The 13,090-nt window shown below is 40.6% G+C and overlaps 1 protein-coding gene across 1 annotated transcript in view; it reads right to left on the bottom strand.

Moving 5' to 3' along the window:
• SYTL5 (synaptotagmin like 5) overlaps nucleotides 1-13,090 on the bottom strand; it is a 334,838-nt gene that overhangs the window by 65,157 nt on the left and 256,591 nt on the right. The window contains 2 exon segments of the mRNA XM_081081271.1: nucleotides 565-726; nucleotides 7,705-7,804. Coding sequence (XP_080937397.1) covers nucleotides 565-726; nucleotides 7,705-7,804 — 262 coding nt within the window.

The following is a 13,090-nucleotide window of genomic DNA, read 5'->3' as shown; positions in this document are numbered from 1 at the left end:
CAAGTCCTGGGTTATGAATCTCAAAAGTAGGAAAGTAGAAAACCAGATACATTAGCTATTGGTCACTTCCTCATGTGAGCCAAGGTAAGACAACTCCTGCTTATGTCTGACTTATAAAGAATGGGGGATAGAGAGAATGTTTTGACATTGATCTTGCTCTATGGATTTGTTTCTGTTTATGTGAAAATGAATGTGTTCTCTTTGTTTTTGTTTATGTGAAAATGAATGTGTTCTCTTTCAAATAGGATCATATCATGTATTTATTTTATCAATAGAGACCTCCAAATGATATACATTTTTAGTAAAGCATATTATAATGTATATGACTATGTGGTTTGCAATAATATATATGATTATGTGGTTTGCAATAATATATATGATTATGTGGTTGGCATTGTATTGAATAAAGATTTACAAAAGAATATATTTACATTTATTACATGATTCCAAAATTAGTTGTACTACTAATTTTTCAGATTATCCCTTGAAAATTGGAAGATATCAATGTGGTTCATAACTTGACTCATTGTATAATTGTTTGACTAATCTGGAAGCATTTCCTACCTTGGGCTGAAGTACAAACCACTCATCACTTGAATTTTCAAAGTTCCATGAGTCAAAAGGAATCTCCACCTCCCCAAGGAAGCTGTTATGTCCAAATCGATCATAATGCCAGACTGAGAGCTGCAGTGTTCTTGTTTCCAGTTGGGTATGGCTGATAGTATACTGCAAATGAAATTGACAGCATTACATTCCATATGAAAGGCTCTGGCCAATTTCAGGACAGGTTGAAATTTACTTTCACCATCTTTCAGATCAGATGCATTAGTAATATGAACAAACCAAACAAACGCAAAAAGTTTTTTCTTTGTTTCCGCTACAACTGAGGTTCTATTCCATAAGCTCATTTTGTGTTAGATCTAGCACTGAAAGATATATCAGCAAAATATTTAGGGGGGAGTCAATCAACTTCAGATATTGTATAAAAAAGTGTTAGGGGAAAGAGTATCGAAGATGGCGGCTGGCAGGACTGAGGTGAGGGATAGGAAGTGAGTGAGTGAGGGGATGAAAGGAGAGTGTGTGGATGTGTGTGGTGTGTGTGTGAGCGAGTGAGTGAGTGAGGGACAGTTAAATCCGGCAGGGGCAGCAGAGGCTGACAGACCAGGCTCTCTGGGACACAGAGAGACTACCACCTCTGCGGCACTCCCAGACTGCTGGACTCTGGCATGGAGCCCCCGCCATCTTGAAGGGGAGAGCGGCCTCTTCTAGGAACTCAGCAGCACCACCACCCAGACAGGCCTTGGACATTGCCCGAGACCCGGCAGCCACTCCAGCCAAAATCCTGCAGCCACACCCGCAGACTCGCAGACCCTGGGACCTCCACCACGCCTGCAGCAGTAAGTGTAGCCACCCCCTCCCCATCTGCAGACCTCCAACATCACTTTTGTGCATCTCCAGCAAGCAGGTCTCCCGCATGCAGGTCTCCCAGGCACACCACTGCATACACTTCTCTTAGCAGTCACTGTGAGCCTCAGCTGGGAGTGATTTTGTACAGACACAAGCTCACTGCCCCCCAGTAGAAATTCTGAATTCCCTCTGCCTCAATAACTGCCTACACACACCCAGCTGCGCAACTTAAGCGCCAGGGCCCCTCAGCGCCAGGGCCCCTCAGAGTGCATCAGAGCTCAGCGCCAGCAAACTGCACTGCCACAGTTGCTCACTCCCCCTGAGCCCATCTATCCACAGGGCACTTTGGGGAAGGAGCGGTGAGTCTCTGCTGGGTCTGATCTTGGACTAATAGGGACACACTCCCCTGGGCAGTAGAAATTCTGAACTCACCAATCCTGGATACCTGCCCAAAGCGTGCCAGGGCCCTTCAGAGTGCTTCAGTGCACCTGCACTAGCAAACTCACTGCGAGTGCTCCTGTGTGCCGCCACGGGGAATGCAAGCCTATCCACCACAGGTGCATCAGGAAAATCTGAGTTTCCCCAACCCACAGCTGCAGAAATCTGGACACTACAGTTGCATGCTTTTGCAGTGTGCAGGTCTCCTAAGACCACCGCTCCACAGGCAGCCCTAGGGCCCCATTGCAAGCCCTGCTGGTCATGCACTTAAACAAACACGGGTGCACTTCTGGGCTGTAGAAACGCTGAATTCCCTCTTCTGGGATACCTGCCCACAGACACTACAATCCAGTGGCTTCAGTGCCAAGGTCCTTCAGAGTGTGTTAGTACACCTTTCTGGCAAATACACCACAGGTGCCTCTGTGAGCAGCCGCTGGAATCTCATGTATTCAACCATGGAGGCAGCAGCAAAAGTTGAGTCTACCCACCCCACAACTACAGAACTCTGGACACCACAGTCACGCTTTGCCAGAATGTAGGCTTCCTGAGCCCCACCACCTCAATAGACGGTTCCTGCACGCCACTGTGAGTCCCTGTGGGGCACGCGTGATTTCAACCAAGGGCATAAGACAGCAAAAATTAGAACACCCCCCTCCATGGCTGCTGACTTCTAAACACCTCAGTTGTGCCTTTCCAGCTCACAGGCCTACATCTAGAGGACCCAAATAGCCCAAGGAAGGAGCTACAGTAGACTACCAAGCCCAGGAGACCTGAGAGGTCACACCAGTAGCACCACACCCTAAAGAAACTGGGTAGCAGAGCAATCTGAGCAACAGTTAAAACATTACAGCAAAGCATGGGAAGACAATAAAGCAACCCACAAAGGAAAGAAAAAGAGAAATCACCAGAAAGGAAGTTAAATGAAATTGAGACTACTAACTTATCAGAGAAAGAATTCAGAGTAATGGTTATAAGGATGGTCAAACAGCTGGATGATAAACACACACAACTGAATGAGAATTATAAGGAGCTGAATGAGAATGTCACCAACATGAAAAGGAACCAAGAGGAAATGAAGAATGACAGAGCTGCAATAAAGAACACAATGGAAGGCTTAAACATCAGACTAGAAGAGGCTGAGGACCACATCAGCGAATTAGAAGACAAGGTAGGAAAAACAAACAAACACAGGAGCAACTGGAAAAACAATTTAAAAAGCAAGAGGAGAGCCTAAGGGAGCTTTGGGACAATGCAAAAACGGAACAACATTCGCTTAATAGGGGTGCCAGAAGGAGAGGAGTAGAAACAAGGAATAGACAACCTGTTTGAAGAAGTAATGACAGAAAACTTCCCTGATATTGGCAAGAAAAAAACTACACAAGTCCAAGAAGCACATAGAGTGCCAAACAAGGTGAACTCCAAAAGACCAACACCAAGACACATCATAATTAAACTGGCAAACACCAACAACAAAGTAAGAATCTTATAGGCTGCCAGAGAGAGACAGAAATTTACCTACGAGGGATCTCCTATTAGAATATCAGCTGACTTCTCCACAGAAACACACCAGGCAAGAAGGGAATGGAATGAAATATACAAAGAAACAAAGAGAGAGGACCCGAGTAAACAAAATCAGAAATGTAAGAGGTGAAGTAACAACTGACCCTACTGATATACAAAGGATTATCAAAAAATACTACGAACAACAACTCTACTGCAACAAACTGGACAACCTCAACGAAATGGGCACATTCCTAGAAAAATACAAGCTTCCAAAACTCAACCGGGAAGAATAAAAAAAACCTGAATAGGTCAACAACTACTGATGAAACTGAAAAAGTAATCAAAAAGCTTCCAGCAAACAAAAGCCCTGGACCAGATGGCTTCACAGGGAAGTTTTACCGAACATTCAAAGAAGAACTAAAGCCAATCCTTTTCAGACTATTCCAAAAAATTCAAGAGGAAGGCACACTTCCAAGCTCTTTCTATGAAGCCAGCAGTACCCTAATCCCAAAACCAGATAAAGACACCACAAAAAAGAGAATTACAGGCCAATATCCCTGATGAACATAGATGCTAAAATTCTCAACAAAATTCTAGCAAACTGGATCCAGCATTACATTAGAAAGATCATACACCATGACCAACTGGGATTCATTCCAGGAATGCAAGGTTGGTACAATATCCGCAAATCAATAAACGTGATATATCACATAAACAAGTTGAGAGACAAAAATCACATATCGATTGATGCAGAAAAGGCATTTGACAAAGTCCAAAGCCCATTTCTGATAAAAACACTCATCAAAGTGGGAATAGAGGGATCATACCTCAACATAATAAAAGCCTTATATGAAAAACCTACAGCCAACATCATACTCAATGGGCAAAAACTGAAACCATTCCCCTTAAGAACAGGAAAAGACAGGGATGCCCCCTCTCACCACTCCTGTTTGACATAGTACTGGAAGTGCTAGCCAAATCAATCAGACAAGAAGAAGAAATAAAAGGCATCCAAATTGGAAAGGAAGAAGTAAAATTGCTATTATTCGCTAATGACATGACACTGTACTTAGAAAACCCTAAAGACTCCATTAAAATTCATTTATTAGATGTAATAAATGAATTTGGCAATGTAGCAGCATACAAAATTAACGCCAAGAAATCTATGGCATTTTTATACCCCAATAGTGAACTTACAGAAAGAGAAATTAAAAAAAACAAACCCACTTACCGTTCCACCAAAAAAATTAAGGTACCTAGGAATAAACTTAACCAAGGAGGTAAAAGACCTCTACCCAGAAAACGACAGGACATTGAGAAAAGAGTTAGAGGAAGACAAACAGATCAAAGAACACATCATGTTCATGGATTGGTAGAATAAACATCATCAAAATGTCCATACTACCCAAAGCAATCAATGCACTCCCCATTAAAATACCAACAGCGTATTTCACAGATCTAGAAAGAACTCTCCAAAAATTCATCTGGAATAAAACAAAAAACAAAACCGAGTAGCTGCTGTGATTCTGAGAAAGAAGAACAAAGTAGGAGGGATCTCAATACCAGATATCAAAATGTATTACAAAGCCACTGTTCTCAAAACTTCCTTGTACTGGCACAAGAACAGACATATAGACCAATCGAATAGAATAGAGAACCCAGAAATTGACCCAAACCACTATGCTCAATTAATATTTGACAAAGGAGGCAAGAACATACAATGGAGTCAAGACAGTCTCTTCAATAAATAGTCCTGGGAAATTTGGTCAGACACATGCAAAAAATGAAACTAGACCACCAACTTACACCATACACAAAAATAAACTCAAAATGGATAAAGGATTTAAATGTACGACAGGAAACCATAAGATTATTAGAGGAATCCACAGGTAGCAAAATCTCAGATATATGCCAAAGGAATTTCTTCACTGACACAGCTCCCAGGGCAATGGAAACTAAAGGGAAAATAAACAAATGGGACTATACCAAAATAAAAAGCTTCTGCACAGCAAAAGAAACCATCAACAAAGCAACAAGAAAACCTACTGCATGGGAGAACATATTTGCCAATGATATCTCCGATAAAGGTTTAATCTCCAACATTTATAGGGAACTCATACAACTTAACAAAAGGAAGATAAACAACCCAATCAAAAAATGGGCAACGGACCTAAATAGACACTTTTTGAAAGAGGACATACATAAGGCTGAGAGACTTATGAAAACATGCTCAAAATCACTAATCATCTGAGAGATGTAAATCAAAACGACAATGAGGTACCATCTCACACCTGTCAGAATGGCTGTCATCAACAAATCAACAAATGAAAAATGCTGGCGAGGATGCAGAGAAAAAGGAACCCTCGTTCACTGCTGGTGGGAATGCAAACTGATGCAGCCACTGTGCAGAACAGTATGGAGTTTCCTCAAAAAACTAAAAATGGAACTTCCATTTGACCTAGTGATCCCACTTCCAGGAATATATCCCAAGAAACCAGAAACACCAATCAGAAAGAAAATATGGACTCTTATGTTCATAGCAGCACAATTTACAATCGCTAAGATTTGGAATCAGCCTAAGTGCCCATCAGAAGATGAGTGGATTAAAAAACTTTTGGCACATCTACACAATGGAATACTACGCTGCTGTAAAAAAGAAGGAACTCCTACCATTTGCAACAGCATGGATGGAGCTGGAGAGCATTATGCTAAGTGAAATAAGTCAGTCAGAGAAAGATAAATATCACATGCTCTCACTCATTTGTGGATTATAATGAACAATGTAAACCGATGAACAAAAACAGATGTAGAGACAGAGAAGCATTGATCAGATGCTGAAAACTCAGAGGGAAAGCAGGGGAGGGTGGGGGTGAGGGGGAAAGATCAACCAAAGGACTTGTATGCATGCATATAAGCATAAGTGATGGATGTGGACAACAGGACATGAGGGTGAGGGCAGGATTGGGGGGATGAGGGGACATTGGGGGGATAAGGACACATTTGTAATATCTTATTCAATAAAGGGGAAAAAAGTGTTAGGGGATGAAGTTTGTCCCATTTCCAGTTTTACCTGGTTTTTATTTGCCTAATTATTTTTGACATGTATTTTATAAGCTTAAAATTTAATATATCAATTCTTCAACTTCTCTGTCTTATTTTATTCATAATGAGAACTCACATATCCAGAAAAGTACTGACAGTGAGACATTTATGACCACCAAACTTCATAAAGTCAAGCCTAAGTGAAGAGATGAAAATGTAAATGTAAATATAGAAAGAACAGAAAGAAAATATTGCTCAGGTAGATTTTCCTTTTCCAGTAGAATTTATCCAAGGCCGCATGTCCATACACCCTCAAGCTTTCTGCTTGTTTTATTCAACTACCACCTAGGACTTGCTTCAGACTAACTGATTCCTGATCTTGGATTTGCATCTATACTGATTCCTTGCTGTTCCTGACATGATTAACCTTGGCTCCCTGCTTCCTGAATTTGCCATATCACTCTGTTTATCTATTCTCTATACTCTCAGCTCTGCTATCTTATTATGGTCACTGTATTAACCCTCAACCTATATTTATTCATTCTCATTTTTATCTTGATATTGCTTCCTGTTTCTGCACATGACCCCACTGACACATGCCCTCGCTTACCAACTTCCTGCTATGCTGGACATTGGATCCATCATTCTATCCACAAGATGCATAAGTTTCCCTGTTACTGACAATAATCTCTACATTCTAGTCTCCATGATTTTTCTTACCAGTCTAGATTGATCCAGGATGAGAAACAGTGTTATTACATGGAAGCCAATGGGGAAAAGTAATTTTTCTAGGATTGAGGCCTGCGTCATATCTTATCTAGGTCACTTTCTCTCATACACCGCAAATCTAACTCTGTATTTCCATTATTCATTAACCACATGCCTGTACTAGTATTTAGCCAAATTTTGAAATCTTAACAAGAAACAGCACATATTCATGTTACCAGAACAATGAGTGTGTTCAAAATGACCTGCTAAGTCAATGACAAACTTCTTTTTGTGGGGAGCTAGAAAAAAACAGTTTTCCCAAGGGTAAAATATATCTTTTGGACAAGATTTTTTGTGCCAGCTAAGATATAATTTTACTGGATCTTCTCTACTTAAGCTTCAACTTTAGCATCAGCAGAGAAATAAAGTAAGAGTGGTTTACATTGTTTCTTTTCCAAAAAGCTGTCAGGAAAGCAAAGAATATTATATTAATTTATTCAAATTTTACTTTTATAAAATATACATGCAAATTCTCTGTAGTTACTTCTAAACCAATGAGGTTGTGAACAGTATCACTAGGGTTACCATGAGAGACTATTTACTTACTTTTAGTGTTTCATTGAATTCCGGATTGATGCCAGTTCTGATTTTAGTCTTGCGCTTATTATTTCTAGACTTGTCAGGAAGAAGGTATGACTTGACATAACTGTAAATGATAAAAGATGAAAGTAATTATTGGGAAAAATCTACTTTGCAAAAAAAATACTCAGAGACTTCAGTGAATAAAAGAAGTAAAGAGAATTGGCCAGTAATTATAAGAGTCAGCCTGGCCTCTGTGGCTCAGTGGTTGAGTGCTGACCCATGAACCAGGAGTTTGTGGTTCAACCCCTGGTTAGGGCATATACCCTGAATTCAGGCTTAATCTCCAGTAGGGGGCATGCAGGAGGCAGCCAATCAATGATTCTCTCTCATCATTGATGTTTCTCTCTTTCTCCCTCTCCCTTCCTCTCTACGAAATCAATAAAAATATAGAAAATAAACATAAGAGACAGAACCAAAGAGAATATAGTCCACATAACAGATTATCGTAAAGACAACTCTGGGCCTTCAATAAAAGAGAAGTGGTAAAGAGTATGGGCTCTGGAGTCATGCCAGTTGGGTTTAAATCATTCCCTGCCTCATTAGTTTTGGTGAACTCAAGATTATACTAATGCTCTCTGTGCCTCAGTTTTCTCATCTGTAAAACTGGGACAATAACAATATCTAATTTATGATATTATTATTTGTGAGGATTAAGTCAGTTGATACATTTAAAGACCTGACATATTATATAACTCAAGAAGAAATATAATCTATTATTATGATTAGTAGTCTCACAAAATAGTATGGGGTTATATTCCTCTATTCATATGTCAGGAGTTCTGATTAGTGCTCTCAATGGTAATGGGTGAATAAAGAAAAATGGTGAAAAGGAAGAAATAAAAAATAACAACCTAGGTCAGAATAGCAATTCACCCAACAACTTGTGTTGAACTATCTCAGCAACCTCCTGAAGCAGGGGCATCATGACAGACACAGAAATGTATAAGATGTACAACATTCTACCAGAGTTCTGAAGCACATGAACTGGGGCTTTAGATGACCCCTTTCCATGTTAGTCTAAATGATTATATTTGTCCTGAAGCCTTCTGATATTGAACTGAGGAAGTAGGTGGACAATTTGTACTCAGTTTCCATTGACTTGTCTGTCTTAAAATACTTGGAAACAGCTTGGTTGCATTGTTTATTGAACCTAGGTCACCTAATATATAAAAAGGGGGGTCACATAGCTAGCCTGAGAGTGTGCTATCCTTAGAAATGCCTGCTTATAAGGTTGGTGCTTGGCTGGAATCTGGGAACTTGGATTTCAGAAAGATTCTTATCAGTCCCAGAACAGATATAGTTTTGTTACTGTGACTAAGCTATAAAAACAATGACTGATGCTGAACATCTGCTTTTATTCTGGGAAACTGGCAATTTTGGTATGTGACCAGTTGAGTCTCTAAATGGGCTTCCCTGGCGGACAACATTGCCCAATGTCACAACCTGTTGCTAGAGGAATTAAATGTATCCTGTGTAGTCACTGGATGAGAACACTTGTAAGCTTAAGCCTGGTTTCTTCAAAACTGCATCACATATACCTCTTTTCTTTGCTGATTATAACTACATATGGAGTGCTATGGGTCCTCCTAATGAATCATCAAACACAGCAGTGGTCTTTGCAATACCTGATACATTTTTATATCCAGCTCCCCTCCAAAGTGTCGTGGTCCACACCTACCCTTGAAGACTGATTCCTGGAATCCCATGAGCTTCAAAATTGCCCCTTTGATTTGTTCAAATGGGCTAACAGTTTGGTAATTTTCTCTGAAGTATGCCCCAGAACAAAAATTAACTCTCATGCATCCTGGGGTATGCCAATGTGTCAGCCTACTATTTCAAAGAGCTGCCTCTGCCTAAACAATAAATATGTCAGTCCTAAATCATGTTGAGTAATAGCTTCTTAACAATCAGGTAACTATAGACAAAAGCATTACAGATGAACTTTGAACATTTAGAAGTGTGACATTGGAGGAAAGTGACAATCAACCTTCAGAAGAATGCTAAGAATCTCCTGAAAAGTGACATCAGAGGAATGGCAGCATGATAGTGCACCTTGTCTTCTCCTCCTGAAATTTAAACAAGTTAGCCAACTATAATTCAACAAACAAATCCCTGCTCAACACTGACACATGCCTGAGAAATCTGGGCATTGAAACATTTAAAGGTGGGTAACCTGGAATAAGTGGGGAGAGGAAAAGGGAGGAAAGCACAGATGGCCCATAGATGCAGCCCTGCAGCCAGAAGCTTGTGGCCTGGCTGGGAATAGGAGAAATATGGCAACAGCAGGCACTTCCTTCAACTAGGAGGAACAGAGAGCTGCAGGGAGCAGCCCAGTACAGTGAGCAGTGAGGAAGCAAACAGTGTCTGAGTCAGCAGACTTCTGACAGAACATGAGGTTCTGCCATGCAGTTTCTAATGTTGAGCTGGTTGCTGGTGTTTCAGACAAAGAAATGGAACCACAGAGCCCCTCTGTCACTTGGACTCCCAAAACTTGCCTCCCATTGACCTTGGAGTCAAGTCCAGGAGCATATTATCTGTAAACCAAGAGCTGTTGCAGTAGAACTGCTGTTTCCCTCTGTGATGGATCCCCATTGCAGTGAGGGCAAAACAAAGCCCACCCCGAATCAGAGTGGCTGTACTGTTTCACAGAAGCTGTGGAGGTCAAGACTGGAAGATCACAGAGATAAAATCTTGTGATTCAGTGCCATCCACTGGAAAATAGCAGAAAGACCTCTTCAAAGAAAGCTGCTATACAGAAGGTCATTAATATAGACAGATATTCATGCCTAGGCAAAGGAGAATAGCAAATACTATGAATAACCACAGTAATGAGGATGATCAGAAAGAAAATGAAAAATCCTCAGAAAGCAAGTTAGAACACATGGAAGTATGTTATATAAATGACAAAGATTTCAAGATTGAAGCTCCGAAAATATTCAATGAGATGCAAAAAAATACAGATGGGCAATTCAGTGCACTCAGAAAACAAATCAATGAACAAAATGAGTACTTTATTAAAGAGATTGAAACTTTAAAAAGAACCAATCAGGTTCAGCTGGAGTGGCTCAGTGGCCGAGCATTGACCTGTGGACTGAAGTGTCCCAGGTTAGATTCCAGTCAAGGGCACATGCCCGGGTTACAGGCTTGATCCCCAGTAGGGGGCATGCAGGAGGTATCATTGATATTTCTATCTCTGTCCCTCTTCTTTCCTCTCCGAAATCAATAAAAATATATTAGAAAAAAAGAACCAATCAGAAATCCTGGAAATGAAGCATGCAATTAAGGAGATTAAGAGTGAACTACTTGGGGGAGAAAAAATGGTGGCTGAATAGTCAGACTATTGTGCACCTCGTCCTAGGGCCAGACTGTAAATACAACTAAATTGGACAATATTCACCTGGAATTACTAACTGAGGTCCAGCTGAGGAGGAGACATATCAAGGAAGGACAGAAAATACCTGGAGATTGGTAGGAAGGGTGAGGTCATGAGGGTAGCTGACTCAGCTTTCACAGGTGGCAGGCCAATGGGCCAAGAGTGAGGAGGGAGCTCCCAGCTATGGGAGGGTCAGTTCCCTCAGAGGATAGAGGCCTGGAACACAGGCTGAGATCCACAGGATGGAGCACCAGAATCGAGACCAGCAGCTTATGTTGAAAGGCCACAGGGTTGCTGGTTGTGGTGAGTCTGGAGGCAGTAAACCAGAACCAGTTGGAGAGAAAGATGCAGTTTTTATTATTGTTGTTTTGTTTTTTTAAACTCAGAGCAAAGGAGTTTTTATTTGCATATACTCACCCAAGGCTTTGGTGCAGGGAGGGAGATGGAGACTCAAGGTGCCTAAGTATGGGAAGCATTGTGGGGAGATGTGGAAAAGCAGCAGCCAGGAGTATTTGGTCATAAGCCTTCAAACCAAAACAGCCAGTTTTCCTGAGAGGAGCTAGCTGCTTCCAGTAGCCTCAGGGAAGGAAAAAAAAAACTATCCTAGATGATTCAGCCTGTCCCATCCTCAGGATCCCTGCATTGTTGTATCTTTTTTCTTTTATTTCTTTTTGTCCCTTTTAAAATTAATCTTTATGTATCTGCTTTACTGATTTGTTATTATTCTAGTCTCTGTTGTTTTGTTCATATATCTAATTTTCTTTTTCCATTTTCTTACTCATTTTTTTTCTCTTTTCTTCACTACTCATTTTTTTTTCTTTTCTTTCTCTCATTTCTTGTCTTGAGTTTTTTCATTCCCCAACCCCCTTTTCTTATTTTAGGACTATCTACTTTCTCCTCTATTTTCCTTTTCCATTTTCTCTCTTTTTTGACCTCTCCTTCCTCCTTTATTTTAAACCATTTTCCTTCCCTGAATCCCCTAATACTTTATATTATTTTATTTAGTTCAGATCTGAATCTACATATTCCTTCCTCCCCACTTTTTTTTAAAAAAATATTTCTTTACTGATTTATTATTATTTTTTAATTAAATCTTTATTGTTCAGATTATTACAGTTGTTCTTTATTTCCCCCCATAACTACCCTCCACCTGGTTCCCACCCTACCCTCTGCTCTAATCCCCTCATTGTCCTCATCCATAGGTGTACAATTTTTGTCCAGTCTCTTCCCGCATCCTCCACACCCCTTTCCCCCCTGAGAATAGTCAGTCCACTCCCTTTCTATGCCCCTGATTCTATTATAATCACCAGTTTATTCTGCTCATCAGATTATTTATTCACTTGATTTTTAGATTCACTTGTTGATAGATGTGTATTTGTTGTTCATAATTTGTATCTTTACCTTTTTCTTCTTCTTCCTCTTCTAAAAGGATACCTTTCAGCATTTCATATAATCCTGGTTTGGTGGTGATGAACTCCTTTAGCTTTTTCTTGTCTGTGAAGCTCTTTATCTAACCTTCAATTCTGAAGGATAGCTTTTCTGGGTAAAGTAATCTTGGTTGTAGGTTCTTGCTATTCATCACTTTGAATATTTCTTGCCATTCCCTTCTGGCCTGCAAAGTTTCTGTTGAGAAATAAGCTGACACTCTTGGTGCACCCCTTTATGGGCTTTGTTCACAGTCTTGTTGTAGTTAAGTCTTGATTGTTGTAGGTATCACTGGGAGGAATTGACCTCCAGGACAATTGGCTGTGAGAATCAGCTGTGTCTTCAGTGAGAGAGCTTCTGTGCTGGAGATATCCTTCTGTGGCAAGACTTGCTTCAGTGGGGCTTTGATGCTCACTGAGTCTGCCCCCTGAGTGTGTCCCTTATGGATCTGAGGAGTTGTAATCTGGATGGTCCCACTCTGACTACTGGGTACACTGGCTCTTGGATCTCTAAGGAGGTGCTAATTTAGCCTCTGCCTGAGACTACCCAGCA

This window comes from Myotis nattereri (genome assembly GCF_964212035.1).
Source record: "Myotis nattereri genome assembly, chromosome: X".
Lineage (NCBI taxonomy): Eukaryota > Metazoa > Chordata > Mammalia > Chiroptera > Vespertilionidae > Myotis > Myotis nattereri.
The sequence above is the reverse complement of the archived record's forward strand: the minus strand, read 5'-3'. Positions and strand labels throughout refer to the sequence as shown.